Source organism: Falco rusticolus, chromosome 8 (assembly GCF_015220075.1).
Source record: "Falco rusticolus isolate bFalRus1 chromosome 8, bFalRus1.pri, whole genome shotgun sequence".
NCBI lineage: Eukaryota > Metazoa > Chordata > Aves > Falconiformes > Falconidae > Falco > Falco rusticolus.
The window spans coordinates 44,060,715-44,079,129 of NC_051194.1; the positions used below are offsets into that span (position 1 = coordinate 44,060,715).

At 39.8% G+C, this 18,415-nt stretch overlaps 1 protein-coding gene across 8 annotated transcripts in view; it reads left to right on the forward strand.

Annotated features, from left to right (window-relative positions):
- PPIG (peptidylprolyl isomerase G) overlaps positions 1-18,415 on the forward strand; it is a 30,848-nt gene that overhangs the window by 1,993 nt on the left and 10,440 nt on the right. Inside the window, exons 1-10 of one of the 8 annotated variants that reach the window (XM_037397355.1) lie at positions 173-350; positions 2,791-2,820; positions 5,229-5,293; positions 8,534-8,613; positions 8,720-8,794; positions 10,938-11,045; positions 11,540-11,584; positions 13,501-13,588; positions 14,766-14,795; positions 14,886-15,025. In XM_037397355.1, coding sequence (XP_037253252.1) covers positions 8,553-8,613; positions 8,720-8,794; positions 10,938-11,045; positions 11,540-11,584; positions 13,501-13,588; positions 14,766-14,795; positions 14,886-15,025 — 547 coding nt within the window. In that variant the 5' untranslated portion in view covers positions 173-350; positions 2,791-2,820; positions 5,229-5,293; positions 8,534-8,552. Of the gene's footprint in view, positions 1-101; positions 124-172; positions 351-710; positions 733-2,790; positions 2,821-5,228; positions 5,294-7,855; positions 7,875-8,533; positions 8,614-8,719; positions 8,795-10,937; positions 11,046-11,539; positions 11,585-13,500; positions 13,589-14,765; positions 14,796-14,885; positions 15,026-18,415 lie in introns of those variants that run through there. The other 7 variants (XM_037397358.1, XM_037397356.1, XM_037397360.1 and 4 more) reach the window with 7 other exon arrangements.

Below are 18,415 nucleotides of genomic sequence, written 5' to 3' on the forward strand. Positions count from 1 at the left end.
ACCTCGGCACGCCGGGCGGGAGGGGGCGGAGCGCCTCTGACGAGCTCGAGGAGGCGGGTGCCCCCCTCCCCCAGCCGCTTCGGCGCCTTCTGAGCGGCCCCCGCCGCCTTACCCCACCGCCAGGCAAGGTTCTACTGCGACCGGCGACCCCCCCCCCCCCCCCCCAGCCCTTCGCGGGCCGGGGTGCCGCTTCTCCCGTCTCCGCGTCCTCCCTCTCCGCTCCGCCGCCGCACCGCCCCCGGGGTCGCCCCCTCCCGCCCTTTCCTTCCACTGACGCAGTCTGTGCCGCACCAGCTCTAACATGGCGGCGAGGCGCTGAGGAGCGCGGGGCGACGCGGGCCGCGAGCGGGGTGAGTGCCGGTGCCGCAGCCGGGCGCCGCCGCGGTCCGGCGAGGTCGACATGCGGCCGGGCGAGGGCCGCGGCCCAGGCTGCGGCGTGGGCGCCGGGACCGGGGGGAGAATGGAGGTCGCAGCGCCACGGGGCCTGAGCCTGGGTCGCAGACGGGGGTGGGAACCCTGTCCCCTCCCCGGCCGGCCGCGGGGACTAACCCCGGCCCGGCCCGGCCTGGCCTAGCCGCCGCTGTGGGGCGGGTGTGGGGCAGCGGCGGTCGCCCGCGCCGGCTCCCCGCGCACACACGCCCCCTCGCAAGGCCCGGCGGCCTGTGTGCGAGGCTGGCGGGCCGCGGCCGGGGCGTCCAGCGCTTCCCTGGGGGGGCACCCGCGGCAATCCAGGTGAGGGTGGCCCCTGCGAGGAGAGGGGTTGTGTGAGATGCTGCGAGCGGGGCCCGAGGGCAGGTGGGAGCGGGAGGGGGGGGGGTGAAGCGGCGGCTGGGGCCTGGTGGTGGGGTCCGCCAGGCCGGGAGTCTCTTCTCCGCAGCCGGCGAGCGGCGGGCCCGACGTGCCGCGGGTCTGCCTGCCCGCTGCGAGCGCCCTGGCTAGCCTCCGGTGCTGCTCCCTGCTTGCTCCGGAGTTTTGAATGAGTCCGTCCTCTTCCCCGAGAGGGCCAAGTACCCGAGCTGTCTGCGTGCCACATGTTCTCTTCTCTGCAGGCCTCTCCTAGGGAAGTGCAGCCTGCAGGAGCTACCATGGCTGGCAGGAGGGTCCTTGCCTCTCTTAAGGTTTTCCTAAGGCACTTCAGAGATTTTTATGAGTAGTGAGTTTCAGGCTCATTTTATTTGCAGTCACGACCAAACTATAAGTACTGTGTATATGTGATTGTACTTCTGTCATTAAGGAGGCTTTGAAGGAGAGAGGCTTCGGAGAAAAATAGTTGATTGAAACTGTGGGCAAAATAATGTATTGTAGTGTTAAACATTGCCTTATGATTCAGTTACAAGTAGAAGAATTATTTTTCCATAATGCTGATGAAGTCATCGCTTTTGCTAGTAGTTGCCTAACATTTGACTAGTTATAGTAATCATCTGAGACCTGTTTTTAAGAGGAACATGAGACCATTTTCTAAAATGTATCTTTTCTTCTGAGAGAATATTTTGGTTTTCACATTTTTGTTCTATATTGCCTGCAGAAGAGGCTGTTCTTTGGATAGGGATAAATGTTTTTAGTTTTGGTTTTGCAGATTTTTTTCTTTTTTTTCTTCTTGCTTTTCCTCCTATTTTGTTTCACTATTCCCATTCATTAATGCATGGGGGTCTAGCACGACTCAAATGTTTAGGTGCTACCATAGTAAAAATATGGAAGTTAAGACATGATTTATGAAGCATTAATTTATCTAAATACGCAGCGCTTGATTTATCAGTTTTTTAAATTATTTATAAAGATTTTGGAAAAAATGTAGTTTCCTGTATGTGAAGAAGATCTGAAGGGGAGCATATAAAGGATACCAACATCAATAATTCTCTGAGAGCACCCTTTGGGACTATATTTCTTACTAAGACTTCTCATTTTTCCAGTTCTGTCCTTTGAAAAAGAAGCATTTTGAGTTAGCTAAGTAGTCACCAAGCTGTTACCAAAAGATTTAGTTTTTCCCTTAGGATCTCAGAAAATCTGTGGATTATTAGGGAATTTGGAGTGAAGAATATGCACTTGGAATGGAGGATTTTACTGCAGCATGATGTCTCCACTACCAGTTCACTCCTCTATGCCATGTGCATTTAGGAGCCATCTTCCGTTTGGAAGCAGAGTCACTGAATGCCAGGGAGCAAATCTGGCCAGCTTCTAATGGAGTGAGGTTTAGGTAAGAGGCTGGAATGAGGCAGGGAAAGGATCTAGAGCTGAAATAGCAGAGCAGGGAGGAGAACATGAGGATAAAATATGATAGAACAACCTTTTTTTTCATTATGGTTGGCAAATATGGGTCAGAGTTAAGAACTGTCTCCTGCTGTTGAATGGTGTTGCCTTTTTCTCATCTTCAGTAGCAGGGGTAGGAAGGTATTCCACTTCTGAAATTTAGTTTGGGAGTCCTAATGGGTAAATGGCTTGGAAATTACACTAGACCCTTTAAAAGCTTTTTTCCCTTTCATAGAATGCTAAAACTTGCCTGTCTTTAGCATTTTGTAAAGTATAAAATGTAAGTTCACGGTTTCAGACCTATGCTAATCCACTTTCTGGTTATGAATAGTGGAATAGAAATGGACATGTTTCTTTTGTGCACAGACCTGGAAGAAAACACTTGTATCTTTTCACAAATGTTAACGGGAGGTGGGGGGGGGAAGAGTACCTTCTGCTTAAAGTAGATGATAGAAAATCATGGTTAACTCTTGATAACAAAGCTTTTAACTTTATATTGACAAGAGTGTGGTTAGATACTTTAACATCTTTTTTGTCTCCTAGGAGCATAAAACAAAGGGCATGATCTAGTAGGTATGTGTATTTCTGTTTAAATAGCTTAAGAGGATGTTGCTACCATCTCAGCTGAATGTTATATTCTCCTGGCTCAGATGTTTTAACTGAGTGTGCGTTCCTTATACTTGAGTACAAGAAGACTAAATTAATGTTAATAATTGTAAAAAATCATACTGAAAGTGATGTAAATGCACTATGCAGTATAGTAGTGTTAGGAGCTTGTACTGCATATTTAGTCAAGACCTATGTGAAGATGGTGTTTTCTTAAATCTCCTTAAGAACATAGCAGGCTTTTGCCTCATGTTCATGGAAGGCAGTGGTTGATACTGCCAAGTATCTTTATTTAATTTTTAGGGGAAGAAAAAGAAATACTGTATCAGTAGTCCAAAAAAACCTTGTAGCATTAATCTAGAGGAGGAGACCTGATGGAAAGTGGTGTCAATCACTTTTTACCTGTAAAAATGTTGAAAGGTTGGCTTTTTCCCTCTAAATAGCATTAGAAGAGGCAGTTAGGTTGAAAACCTCTAATACACGATCTCTGATGATGAGTAAAAAATCTTTCTGCATAAATTTCATGGACCTGTGTAGAACACAAATATATTCTTTTCTTACAGATGTCTTAAGTCCACATGATAGCAAAGACAGCATGTTAAACCTGAAGTGTGTTCAAGTGTAGTACCTTCTTTCTAAATCTGCTGGCAACAAAAATCTTGTGCTGCTGATTAGTAAAATGAAAAAGAAAAGAAACCCAACCCTTCCTTAGTTATCGTTGCTGCTAATTGATAGGGGGGGGGTTATGGTGAAACAGAGGAAAAGATGGTGGTGTTTTGGGAAAATGAGGAAATTATAGAGGTTGAGGGTTGGGCTGGTTGGATTTTTGTTGTTCATACCTTCAGTATCATCGTAACTCAGCTGGAAGCTCTGGCACAGGAGTGGAACTAGGAACAAAATTTCACATCTCCCATTTCACAATCATGAATTGATTTCCGGTTTAATCCATACTGGAATGAATTTACAACATTTTTAGTTTATGGCTCCACTGTCACTTTAAGCTGATATGTGCAGCTGCCAAATCTTTTCCTGGAGTGGGGAGGAAAGGGTAGTTTTTATGCAACTAGGTGGCCAGTTCTATGAAAGCCAAACAAGTGGATGTACGAGCCCTCCATTCTGGTATCAGTCCATATTTGTATTGGCTTCAAGTGACTGCAGCCACAGCTTTAGTGGATGTGATACATGTTCAGTATTCACTTTGTGAATTTGCATGTTCTGGGTTCAAAGTTTTGCTTATAATTTCTGAAGATTCCAGATGGCTATCTTTTGCAACGTAAATCAATGTAGTTTTGTCTTCCTGCATTTGTAGATGATCTGAAACAAAATACTAAGAATGTGAATTTATGCACTTTATTGTACACTTCATTTGGACATTGAATGAAGACCAGTGCAGAAGATAATTGTAAAATGATGCAAGGAAACAAATACAAAGGCAAGGTCAAAGAGAATTTAAAAATAGGGGAGAGCCGACGATGACAGAGAAAGAAGTGAAGGAATAGGACAAATATGGTTTTGGTTTTTGTTCCTTCCTACTGAATACATCTTCGCTCCAAATCTGTTCTGTCCCATGCAGGGACAGAAACAAATAGGTAGTCCTGTGAGCTCTTCAGCATACTGACAGATAAAGGTGGTGTGGGTTTTATTTCCCTCATAAAACTAGGAAATACTGCTGTATTGCTGCTTGCCATCAGCTCTCATGAAATGCACAACACATGGATGCTTCAGTTGGTGTGCATCTGTGAGTGCTTTCTAGCCCATTTCAGTCAAAAGGAGCTAATTTATATTAAACGTATTATTACCGGATTTTTGCTAGCACAGGTGATTTTGAAAAAAAAATCCTCAAGGTGTATTTGTAAGCGTATCAACACATATGAGGAATAATCTCTGGCAGAGAGATGCTTGTGAATGGTTTGGGATGGTTATCTTTTTCCATTGACTCCGATGATTTTGAAGAACAGCTTGTCTGCAGCCTGGCCATGAATTGGCCAGTTTTATCCAGCAAATACTTGTACAGAATAATGAGGCTGATGGAGGTGTGAAGGGATGTGAACCTTGATGGACACAGCTGGTGATGCATTGGTTATGGATGCAGCTGTTCTGACAAGGCTAAATATTTCTGGTGTATTTGTCAATAAATGCAAATATGCTCTAAGCTGAACTGAAAGTCCACTTTCAGAATATAACAGACAGGCCTCTTTAGATATACTGAAGTCACCACTTCAGAGGTGGTGGTTGTGGTTTTTTTTGTGGGGTTTTTTTGGACATCATTTCTACTTAGACAGCAAGAGGCTTCTCAAACAGGAGGTTATTGAGAATGATTAATGGCTTGAACATTTCAGGATGGTACTTGGGTTGTTAAATTTCCTTTCTTACAGAGTTTTGGAAGGAAGAAGTGAGCCGACTTCTCAACACTGCCCATCTGCATAGCATATTTTTTTGTGTATGTATAGTGAGCATCTTTTGCATTGACTTTAACATTTCCTTCACTTATAATTTTGTTATTTTCCTGACTTCTTGCTATTTTCAAATTGTTTTTCTTTGTTGATTCTGTGTTTAACATTCGTATCCCATGTACTTGCATTTAATACAGACAAGCTTTAAATGATCAGTGTATACAAGACTGTTTGGTGTTAAATACTTTTAGTTAAATACTAAATACATGAATAGAAGTCGATCGTTTATGGATCATTTGTAGCTCAGTAATTTTCTCTGTAATGCTTCAGGAGAAGGTCTAATAACTGTGCTGAGGATACTTAAGTATATTGGAGAGGAAAAACTTGACATGTAGGTAGGGAGGACAAATGTCACTGATATTTTAGCCTGGTTTACTAGGCGACATCAGCTCAAGAGTTAGGTATATTTAGTTGGCCTGGTGTTTGTCCAGTCAGGGTGTTCATACTGACCGGTTGACATAACTGTCGTATAGAACCAAGTGCAGCCAGTATTTAGGGGATATTATGGGAGAATTTAGGGAAAGTAACATTTAGAACACAGACTAAACTTCCTGTGTTCTGCTGTTCAAAATTAGTGCAAATAGGGATTCAGGTAGAATTCTTATTTGTTCCTTCTCTCTCCTACCCCGTTCTTTACAAAAGAGTTAAAAATTGACATATGTGGGTACATTGACGTTTATTTTAAAGATTAGCTTTAGTCATTATCAGTGAAATAAAAATTGTGTCAAATGTTAAGGTAGCTTGCATTTTTGGGGGGCTAAAATACTGTATATAAATGCTAAAGACATATCTCTACGTTTCTCAAGCAAATTGCCTGTAAGGCAGGGGTTAAATCCCTACTCACTCAAGCACTACAGCTAAATGTGTAAAGTTTGGGTACAATTGATGGATCAGTTGTGGTACTGCTGATTCTTAGATGTCTGAGTTCAGTTAAAACTGTCAGTTCTGTCACTGAGCAGTATTTAGTAGCATTTATTCTGAGAGGTTTCCTAAAAGAAAATACTCCCCTGCCCCTCCACACAGCTGTATATTCTGCTGCTGACAGTGTGAGTTGATGGCTGTCCTCTGAGCTGGTGTCAGTTCTGAAGGCAGTCTCCCCTCCCACCTGTCTCATCTCCCTTGGCTTGCCCACGCTGCCACTTCCTCGCGCTGCCCCAGAGTTTGTGCAACAGCAGGATGAGCTGGTCAGCCTTCTGCTAAGCTGACAACATCAAAGTTCTGAGCTACAGTTGTTTTTCTCTATTTGTTTTTCTGCCTGGCTACAAAATTTGTTGCACTGATAGAAGAGGAAATAGTAATTTGGGGAGAGGAGCAAGCAGACTGAGGCAAGCCTGCTGCTTTTCATGAGTCTCTGGCTTGTGTGAATTAATGTATTCATTACAAAACTAAGTATCTAGTGAGATTCTGCATGTTTGCAAAGTCTTCTCATGGTAAAAATCGCAAGTGATAAACTACTGAGTGGTGTTTAATTTAAATCATTTCTACATTGTTCTTTGGATTTTCACTGTGTAATCTTGGCGAAATACTAGGAGTGACACTGAGCGCAAGTAGAGAGAATATAGACTAACGTGATTACACTGCTGTCTTGATTTCTTACAGCCTCTTGTTCATGAGCTCAGTGTGACAGATGGTGACAATTGAATTTTTCGAGGCTGTTCTGTGGCACAGCTATGAGTGAATCTTTAGGAGGGATGTATGCAGTATGTCAGTTACATTTGAATAGTTTTTTCTGGCAATTAAAAATAATTAGAACTGAAAATTTATGGATTATGTTCCAAGTTCTGGAAAAGGTACTCCAGTTGTACAGATCCTTTTACCGTCATTGTTGCTTTCCCCTCTCAAGTAATTCAGAGATGATGGGACTTCAGGAAAGGAAAAGAATATCATGGTTGTACATAATGTTGAAAGACTGGTGGTGCAAATGGATTAAGACATGTTTTGTTACACAGAAATAAAGGGATTTATGTACTCAATGGGAAAGTTGCATTAAAATTCTTGATAAAGAATCATAGAATCATTTAAGTTGGAAAAGACCCTTAAGATCATTGAGTCAAACTGTAGACCTAACACACCAAGTCCACCACTAAACTATGTCCCTAAGCACCATGTCTACATGTCTTTTTAAACACCTCCAGGGATGGTGACTCAAAAGAGATGAGCAATGATGTAGAAGGAAAAGAAGCAATAAAAAGCCCAAATAATTTCACTTAGCAGTAATTGTGGAAGAGCTACATATTTGTATTTTTTTTCACGTAGAATGCTTTGGATCTGAATTAGAGCAGCTCCTGATAACTGCAGTGACAGGAATTCAGGAAATATATTCCTAAGAAATTGAATGCTTAATTCTTAAGGTGACAATATGTTGGTGACATGCCAGGTTGTAGCCACCGTAAGTTATTTGCCACTCTTTGACTGTTCTCTTTGTTGCAAAAGTTCTGGTATTTCTGAAAGTATGCCTGCTTGACTTGGGCAATTATTACTCTTCTACAGCAGCTGAAGTTCACCATCCTGGGCTGTTCACCTTTCTGTGCTGTGTTCTCCCTTGAGCAGTTGTAGTTCATGGCCCAGGTAATAGTAACTGAGATGAGCTACACTGGGTTGTGGACTGCAGCAGCTGATGTGTTCCTGAGGGGAGGAGCCTGATCTGAATCTGGTGACCCTGACCAGAAGGGTGGGTTGGCATGTGGAGATGGTGGCCTTCTCAGTCACTAATGCTGTGCCTAACAGATTACAAATTAGTCTCTTTTAAGCAGTTGAGAGGCAGCTGCAGAGTTGTTTGAGAGCATTCAAGTAGTTTGCTCTCAAAACTGAAATGTAGGGGGTTTTTCTTTTTTTCTTTTTTTTTTTTTTTAAATCTCTGATGTTTATTTTACCTAGGAACAGACAACTTAGGTGATTATGTACATACTATCTGGATAGCAGGAAGACTTCAAGCTTTATTATCCCCATACTTTATCTTTTCTTTTTTGTATTTCCTCATCTGAAGTATGGCACTGAAGTTTAAATGTGATATTATTGCAGCAAACATGAATTTGGGTCTACAAAACCTGAAAATGACCTAAAATACTTTGTATTCTCTGAACCTTTAAAACTTTTTGTTTGCACTCTTTTTTTTGAAGGTTTGTTTTTCTGCAGCATTTGTTGTCTTTGTAGAATCTTTTACGCTGACTTACACGTAGTGTTATGACACAGAAAGAAAAGCTAAATTTTATTTTTATTACTTACAGTATTTAAACTTTTGAAGCCATGGGAGTAAAGGTCCAGAGACCTCGTTGCTTTTTTGACATAGCCATCAACAATGTACCTGGTAAGAAAATTAAAATAGCCATTTAGTTACATGATATTCTAAGAAGAATAATGCACATACCAGTTAACTTCATAATAAATGTGACTTCTTTTTTTTTTTTCCCTAGCTGGAAGAGTGGTCTTTGAACTCTTTTCAGATGTGTGTCCAAAGACATGTGAGAATTTTCGCTGCCTTTGCACAGGTTTGTAGATTTTATAATTTTAAATGTAATACCATGTTAGCTAGTGTGATGTTTTGTGTTATTTTTTTCCTGACATTTTCTTACATATAAAAATAAGTACGTGAAACATTGTTTCTTGGTATCTCTAGAGATTTAGCTGATTTCTCATGTGCATCTGATGTAGGATCAAAGCAGTTATAGCTTTGGCTTAGTATCTTGCAGGGAGTGTATACTAATCAACTTTAAATATGGACACAGTAAGCTGATTTTCTGTTACTAGCATAGATATTACTGTTCACATTATATAACATCATCCAGTCTTGAAAGGTAGCCAATAAGAGGTCAACCATGCAGACTTACTTTTTGGTCTTATGCTACTTTGAGGTATTTGAAAGGTATTGCTGGTTTCATTAGTTGTTTGGATTTTTTCTTAATTTTTATTTTTCTTTGTTGATGGCGACTGGTGGTTTCCACTGCTATTGAAATTCAGATGATTTCTTGAACAAAATACTGCGAAAACTCTGTTCTGTAAGCATTTCCAAACAGAATTATTATCCTGTGGACTGCATACTTTTGTTGAAAATGCTGACAGTTTAGCAAAACTTAAGTTTATTATCACAAGAATAATTTTGTGATTACATTGATAGCGTACATGTTTCTTGTTTTCAGCATTTTCTGCTTCCTTTCCTTCCAGCTCTGTTGTTTTTCAGGTCAGGGCTCTGTGGCTGTTAATACTGAATCCCTCAGCAGCACTAATATGATCTGAATCAGGTGTGGGTGCATAATTACATGTATGTCAAATTGGCTAGAACACTTGGTGCACCATTCACGATGCCTCTAGGAATGTAGGTATTATCTGATCTGACACAAAATCAGATTATCAAAATGTGTTAACAAATTTGAACCTTAAAGTGATTCTTCTTAATGAATGTGAGCATGTTATCATGTGACCGTGCCATTCTTGATCTGCTGTCAGCTGCCTGAAAATCAGATTTATAGTGTTATTCCCAGCTACTGCTTTAAATTTTTGACTTGAAGTCTTTCAACAGCATTTCAGGTCAGGAACAAGTACTACTAAGTTCATACTTAGTTGCTGACATTGAAGATCAAATTCAGATGCTGAACTACTTTGCTGCTTTAGCATATTTAAGAATAGTGAGGAAAATATATGGGCAGAGTATTTATGATATTGCTCATCAGCAAATCAATTCAAATTTTGATCTTGTTTTCTTTACTCCTTTTCAGGCAATTTTGAAAAGTATGTGCTCTCTTCTTAAAGCAAGGATCGGCAGCCTTATGTTTTCCTAGCGTACCTATGTTAGGCATATGTCATAGTGGAATAGATACAACTTCACATTTATCGAAGTTCCTATCAAAAGTGTTTTTTCTAGGTAGTCAGATCCATACAGAGGCTCCAGTCTGTTGCAGACAAGTTCAGAGACAACTGCCCTTGACAAAAGCTTTTGTCAGTTTAATAGCTGAGAATAAGGTTATAGGAAGATATAGTCTAATGGTTTACCAGCACTAAGGGGAAGAGATCCTTTTCCTTCCAGCATCCTCCTACTGATTACCTTACTGCTACCTTGAGGTTGGCTCTGCCACCTACCATGAGCCATTCATCTTGTTAACTTAGACACCTTAGCTATTTGTGGGTACCTGAACCAGAGTCTGCTTGTCGGTCTTCAGCACCAGAGCTGACATAAGGGAGAAAGATGGCAGTTGTAGTCATGAGAGGGAGGGAATGAGATTCCTTCTCCTTCCCCCTGCCTCTTTGCTTTTATTAGGAGCTTTTATGGTATCTTAACTGTGCGGTGTTGTAACTGAAGATCTGGGTGTTTCTTGCATATTTCTGAGCAATGCCAGTTAACTCAAACCTAAGCTGTGGCTGGTTAATTTCAGTAAATCTGCATGGATGAGACCAGAGTCGTATAATAATGTCAGTAAGGAGTTTTCTGGTGTAACTCTAGAGACAAAAGGTAGTTCCTGCTGTGCTTTCTTAAATGCTAGTTTCTGTTGGTGTTACAGGTATGTGTCTGCCTCACAAGCTCAATTTTCAGAGCAGAAGGTTTTGATTAAGCACTTAGAGTTATTTTTTGTAGCAGAGATTGTACAGGTACAGACAGTAATACAGACAGTAATTTTATTTTTTGTTCCTCCTCTTTAGGTGAAAAGGGTACAGGAAAATCCACCCAAAAGCCATTGCATTACAAAAGTTGTCTGTTTCACAGGGTTGTGAAAGATTTTATGATCCAAGGAGGTGACTTCAGTGAAGGTATGATGTGGATCTTTGAAGAAAACTTTAATGCTTTTGTGATAGTGTATTGCAGGAGTTCTGTGTATCGTCACTTACGTTAATCATTCTGGGATTCAACTGCTTTTTTCCCATTTTTCTGCATAAGAACCTTTGTGTGAAAATGTATATAATAAACTTAAATGTGTGTGTATACACATACATTTTTTCTTTGTTATTTCAGTACTTAAAGTACTAAGTACTTTGTATTGAAGGGTTTAAATATGAAGGAAAAATATCTGCTGCTGGGGAAATACAGAAAAAAGGTAAACTATAGCAGAATACATGGGAGGATACTTTCTTGTTTTCCAAGTGTGCTTTGGGACTACAAAGATGTGTTTTGATCTTTGCATGTCTTGAGGAATAATGTCAGTGACTTTGATGCAGTTGGATCAGTATTTCATATTACAAAGCATCTTCCACATAATGTGACTTTTAATCACTACTTTAAGTTGTATATCACTTCCTCTCTCAAGGAAATGGCAGGGGAGGAGAATCCATTTATGGTGGCTTTTTTGAAGGTAAGAATTTTATCAGTCTTCTCTATTTTGGTGTTACTGTAAGCAATCACCTTTACATTCTGTAGTCCTTGTTCTGTAAACTGAACTTCATTGTTTTTGTTAAGATTTTGTATGGTCTTAGAGGCCTGTGACTGTCCGGTTTAGATTATTTTACTTCTAAGATACGAACCTTTTTAATGAATGAAAATTAAAACTGAACTTCTTTGTATCTGTCTATTTTACCAGATTTACATTTTTATAACTGTTTTTAAACGTACATTTTTGGTTTGAGCAGCTAGCTAGAAGTTAGGGATTGTCTTCCAGTGAAAAGGAGAAGGGCGTGATGGAGTCAGATTTCCTTGTAAAATGTTTATTTAAAAGAACACATAAAGCCTTGCTTTCCTGAACCCCAGAGGAATTAATGATAGAGGGCATCAGTTTTCTCATGGTCCTCATCCTTGTTCAGGCAGTGTTGCAGAAGTACCTGTTCTGCACTCCCATGTGTTTCTCAGCCTGTGTTTGCTCACACTACAGTGGAGCATCTCTGTGGTTTTGTTTTTGTATTACACCTAAACCCATGTGATAGCTCACTGCGACCAGCAGGAGTGGTTATGCTCCTCCCTGACACTTTTCTTTTAACATAAGGTCTCGTCTGAGCTTGCAGCAAACAATCAAAGGAATTATCCGCTATTTTAGTAGAGCCAGACTCCAATTTTATATAAGAACTTGAGTTGAATCAACAGTTTGTAACTGTCAAAAGGCGGAGGAGGTCTTAGCTTGCATTGACTCTCATTCAGATCAGTTTTCAGAAAATTCAGCTGATTCAGCTTTTAAAATGCCCAAAGACTATTGTAGCAAAAAAGTATTTATTTCCATATTAGTGAGTGGATGCAATTCAATAATTTGGCAAGCATCAGAACCAAGTCAAATTAGTAGCTGGGTTTGAGGAAATGTGTGGTTGGGGAAGTTGAAAGAAGGAGCCAAACCTTCTGTCAGTTTTAAGTTGGCTGTTCAGCTCAGCCACGGTATGAAACTGGATTTGTGGGAGATTTTGCTTTTGTGGATCACTTAACCAACTCACCATAGCATTATATTGGTGACTTAATGTTATGCCAGATAGCAATTATACAGGTGACTGGATAGAGAGTGGGACTGTCACCTCCAGTCTCACATTGTGGTGTGAAACCATAGCCTTACAGATGGCATACTTTTCTTCTTGGTTAATGCTTGCTTGTGCCATCTGTATCTAAACAATACTGAGCAAACTTCCTCTGTTTGAAGAGTTTGGATCCCCCAGCAACCTCTATGCTGTTTTGGGAGAGGAGGGAGGGAGGATAATATCTTACAGATGTGTTAAACGAAAAATAGTGAGAACTTTTCACAGATTCATTGGGATTTAGTTTGAACTGTTAACATTGCTTTGCTCATCAGAAGTAGGGTTCATTCAAGTTAAACTTCCTTTGCTGATGACCAGCTTGGTAAGTTCATCTGTGTGCCTGACAGACAAAGAGAACTTGTTTGGGATTGCTATCAAACTGGATGTCCATGTGTATTAAAGAATAATTACAAAACTGCCTGGAAATGGGGGGTTTCTTAGTAGTTAACGCACAGCTAAAAACCCAAAGAGACAATGATCAGTATGTGCAGAACAGAAAGAGCAACAACTTAAAATTATGAGGTCTCTGCTAATGTTGGTAGGAAACAAATATCTTGAACAAGAATACTTGATTTTTTAGTTTTTTCTCAGGCTAGAAACCACTCATTCATATTTCTCCTCATTAAATTGCATTATTTAGAATGGAAGGAATATATATAAGCTCATATTTTGAATCTGTTCTTAACACCACTTTTTATTGAAGTGACGAGCAGATTTATTTAATATAGTATTTATCTAAGCATATGTGGTATATTAAAGTAACTGAAAACACCTTCTTTAGATGAAAGCTTTGCTGTAAAGCACAACAAAGAATTTCTCCTTTCAATGGCCAACCGAGGGAAAGATACAAATGGTTCACAGTTCTTTATGTAAGTATTGTACTATCCTGAAATGTGTGTGTGGTTTGCCATTTGTAAGTTGTAAAAGTCATCCTTTTAAATATTGAAATTAATATTTATTTAAATATTTATTTATTTGAATATTGAAGGCTAGCTCCTGTGCAACCCCGAAGCTGATGGTTTTTCACAAAGTTGCATGGAAGTAGCCATTTTCCTAATGCGTTGTTTAGGGAGCCTATTTTTATCACGTTTTTATTTAGTGCTTATCATCTGTGCAAAAGAGCCTTTGTTAGTTTTCAGTAGCTGTGTTCTAACTTGGGCAATAAAAACCAAACCTTTAGTTCCTTGTAGAACTCTTACTGCTTTCTTCTATTAAGTGTTATCTGGAAGGAAGCAAAGCAGCTCTGGGGGTTCCTAAAAGTGGTAGAGGGTTTTTTTGCCATAGATTAACTTCTCAATGCAGTCTCATTCAGAGTTAAAATTTAAATTCTTTAAATACATTGCAGTAGACTCTTCTTAAATCTGATTTATCTCCAGAAAACGTTCTTGAAATACATCACTCTTACCCATGTTTCATGACCTTAATTAACATGGTGAGTTGTGGTTGTCACTTACCATTAGACCCTTATTTTGGGATTTCTGACTGTTACTGTAATTATCCCAGTTTTTTCACTTCTGCCATGGTTGACATCTGTAAGCCATAGTAATGCTAGTTTAGGGGAAAGCTGAGATAAAGTCAGTTCTACGTCTGTGTCAGATGTTCTGTACATCCAGATATGTTTTTCTTTCTTTGATTTCTGATTATTTTCTAATGTATAGAAGATTATTTGCAGTTTTCCTGCTCTGAGACAGTTGCTTTAATTTTTTATCTGTCCCAGGTAGTACTTATATAGTTTAATAAATAGAATACTTAATATGTCCTGTATGAGTATGCTGTCTAAAAAAATACGTGCCCTTTTTTGTTCAGTAAAATGTGATAATCAAAGTAATTAATTGAATATGTAGTTTAATGTATAAAACATTAAATACTTCAGCTACACACAAGGTTAAAATAATATATATTTGATATGTTCAATTTTAGGTTATTTTTTTTTAGTTCACTAAAATTAACTTTCATCTTCGTATGTGTATATGACATGCTTCAAATGCTGACTGCCACTAATAATGACTTTGTTTTTCTCTTTAAACTAAAATATGGAAACAACAGAACAACTAAACCTACACCTCACTTAGATGGGTAAATATCTCTTATTTTCTTATGTTTGTTTAAAAATTGCCTTGAGAAAATTAAGTACTAAGAATTCTTACTTCTGTTTAAATTCTTCAGACATCATGTCGTTTTTGGACAAGTCATCTCAGGACAGGAAGTTGTGAGAGAAATAGAAAACCAGAAAACAGATGCATCTAGTAAACCATATGCTGAAGTACGCATACTGAGTTGTGGAGAGTTAATTCCAAAATCCAAAGGTAAAGTTGAATGGTACATTTACATAGACACAAACTATGAGGTAATTTTTGCTCATTTTCTTCCCTGTTGGTTGCTTATAGAAGTATTAGAAACTTATTTGTGATGGATGAAGGGACAGTTGGTGAGAAGGTGAGTAACATTGCAGTACAGTTTGTCTTTTAAAAAGCTTTAAAAGTGTTGATGCAGAAGACATTAAAGAAACATCATACGTGCTTTCTTCAAAGCTTCTTCTGTCTTGGATTTCCTTACACTAGCTAAATTTTAGTATAAAGCTGGCAAGCACTTGTCTCGTAGAGAGTAGATTGCTATGTTAAGAAGATTGATGGCAGTCTGACTTTATTTGATAACTGCTGCTTTTTTTGCAGGTGTTGAACTGATTTCAAGCTTTTCAGGTAAATCTTCAGAACAGGCAGAGTAGAAAAGCCTGGAGTTGCCATTTAGCAGACATCCTTTTTGCGTTACTATAGACTATATTCTTAAATGGGAATATGACAGAACCTGCCTTTTTTTCTGGGAGGGATGCCCTGCTCAAGCTGAATATGGTATTGGAGGTTGAGCCTTATTTTGTAAGAGAAGCAGAATCAGATCTAAGATGTGGCTGTCACTCTGGAGAATCTCATTAGAGGAAACCCAGGATGTGTGTTTTTTAGGAACTATGATAGAGATCATTATGCTTTTTCATTCATAGTACTGTGAAGGATTGCACCAAGGATATTGAAGCACAAGACAAGAATAATTGTTTGTTTGGCCTAAGGAAAATACAGGCATCCAAACTTGAGCTTCTTAGTTTTTCCTCTCCTTTTTGTTGCAGTTCTGTGATGTCTAGCAGAATGACTTTGGACTCTGAAGTGATCTCTTCAATACCTCAGAATTCCAAGTAAATTATCTTATGGCTCCTGACTTCTCAAAGTTTCTAGAACTTCTTTAGAATATCTCGCAACTCACCCTGTGTGTTAGGATATAATTTTGTTTTTCTGGACAATACTCAGGAGCATGGTATCCGTTAGAAAATGCACAAGTGCTTTAGACTAGAAACTAAAATAGAACAATACAGATACAGAATGGGTGAAGCTAGTGAGTTTAAAACACTTCAAATTGAATGACTAAGTGAAAGTTTTGGCACTGAGCAGTCTGACTTAAAGCTGTTAGGCAGGGCTTTAAAGTACTTGTCACTTCATATTTATTCTATTCACTCTGATGGGTTTTTTTCCTTTAACTTCTAAAAGAGAACAGGCTTCTTGAAAGATCTGTCTGTTCCTACCCGTTTGTCTGTGTCCTTGTACCTCTTTGCCTCAATATTGCTGAGGTCCTGGAGACTGCTTCCTGTAGCTGGTTTGGTGTGCCACTGAGGGAAATGGATGCCAGGGCGATGGGATGGCCCACTCAGCTGACTCTGAGGCACACTACTCGATGATGACGGTGGGCAGCAGGAGTGTGTGGAGACCAAGAGGCCTTAGGCACCAGGATCAGGCAGGTAGAGGGCAGGGCTGAGTGCTGGGAGATGTGGGCCCTAATGAGCACTAATGCAGAACCAGCTTGATGAAGGTGCTGCCTGACAGAGCATGGTGGAGATCTTGGCAAGTGGAGAACCCTGCTACTGAATGGGAAAGCCTGGCTGTAGGACCCACAAAGGGAAATCCACCTCTACTGTGAGAGATGGTGGTATGGCTGGAACCGTTTGCTAAATGCACAGCATGGAACCACTGATGAGCTGTGCTGACCTGAGGCAGTGGAGATAGGAGGAACAGTTTGTCATCACATCAGCAGAAGTAAATTTGCCAAGCTACAGTCTAAAGCTGACAAGTGGAGCAGGAGAGGCCCTTGGACCTGCCAATGTATGGAAGAGGCCAGTGAATCTAGACAGGAGGAGCAGTTCCTGGGAGGTGAGAAGTGTCATGGAACATCATTGACAGAGACTCATCTAACAGTGGAACTTAGTAGCACATTACTGTGAGAGGCAAAAGGGAACTGTTACTGAGAAATAAAAGGCAGTTACCAGAGGAGACTGCTTCTATGAATTTGCTGTTAAGAATGGTGTGGAACGAGGTGGTTGCCAGTGAGGGAAGTATAATAGCGAATTTCTGTGGGAGGGTACATTATGATAGCAGGGGAGGCTTAAAGTATTTGGTTTATGAGCTTGTCTGCTAAGCGACACAAAGGAAGGAACTGGACAAGTCTTTATGGAATGAGAGTAGAACTAATACTTTTTGCATTGAACAGGGAAGCCAAGATTGCACTAGCTAGCAGAAGGAATGTCAGTTGAAGTTAAGTGCTTGGTATGAATGCTTTTCTCTTAGGTTAAAGTTGGGGAAAGGCAATTGGATTTTGGGGTATCATGATGAGTATTCAGATGAAGTGCTTTGTCAAGGAAGCAAATATCTCTGTTTATATAGGATTGGATTTATTCAGGGATGAGTGTATGATGACTTGACTGAGCTAACTTACTGGATCCTGTGTTAATTGAATGATACAGTGATCACAATTATAATATTGCAGAGGCCTAGATAAAAAGCTTTCACCTGGGAATTGAGAGGGTGATCACCTAGAAAAGTGGAATGTGTTGTCTTTTCCTCTTTTTGTTTTTATTCCTTAAAGTTGGAGGACTTAGTGAAAATGAAAAAAGAATCTGGCCAAGTGGTATTATTTTTAGAAAATCTTAAAGTTCTGGGGAAAATCATGAGAGCTGCGGGGGGAGAAGAGAAGGCGGCTAAGTAAGTATTAAGCCAGTAGTTAGAAAGGTCACTATGGACTAGCTAAAATAATACAATTCTCAGGAAAAAGTGTGGAACAAGTAACATAGTATTTTCTTAAAGGCAAATGGGAGTTTGATACCAATTGACAATAAGTTTTGCAAAAGGGGGTCTAATCAAACAAGCCTTGCTGCAGTGTTAGAGTTCGTGATTTTGGTTAATCAGAGGTATATCTGGGATGTTTTCAAGAATGTAAGACACTGGCATTTGGATTAAAATAAACAGACAAAAAATTAAACTGCTTGTGCATTGGGCAGTTTTTAACAAGACTCTGATGAAACTTTCTTATGAAATCTAGGGGATTCTGTACAGAGTAGTGCTAGGCTTGATTCATGGTCTTCATTGATGTTACAGTTGTCCCTGTAGAATCACTGCCTGTAAAAGTGTGCTTTCTGCAATTAAGGCAGATTATGGCTGCCTTTGTAATTCATCAAAAACAATACTGTAATTAGGTCATTCTATCAGTACCATTTCCTTTTTTTTTTAAAAAAAAAAAATCAGTACAAATTATCAAGCACTGATACAAAGTACAAAGTTATATATTTAGGAATCGTGAAATATCTGTGGAATAAGAGCAGTCTTAGAAAATGGTCATTCTGGTAAGTCGTACCTGGACTTGCGATTCATGTATTATCCCTT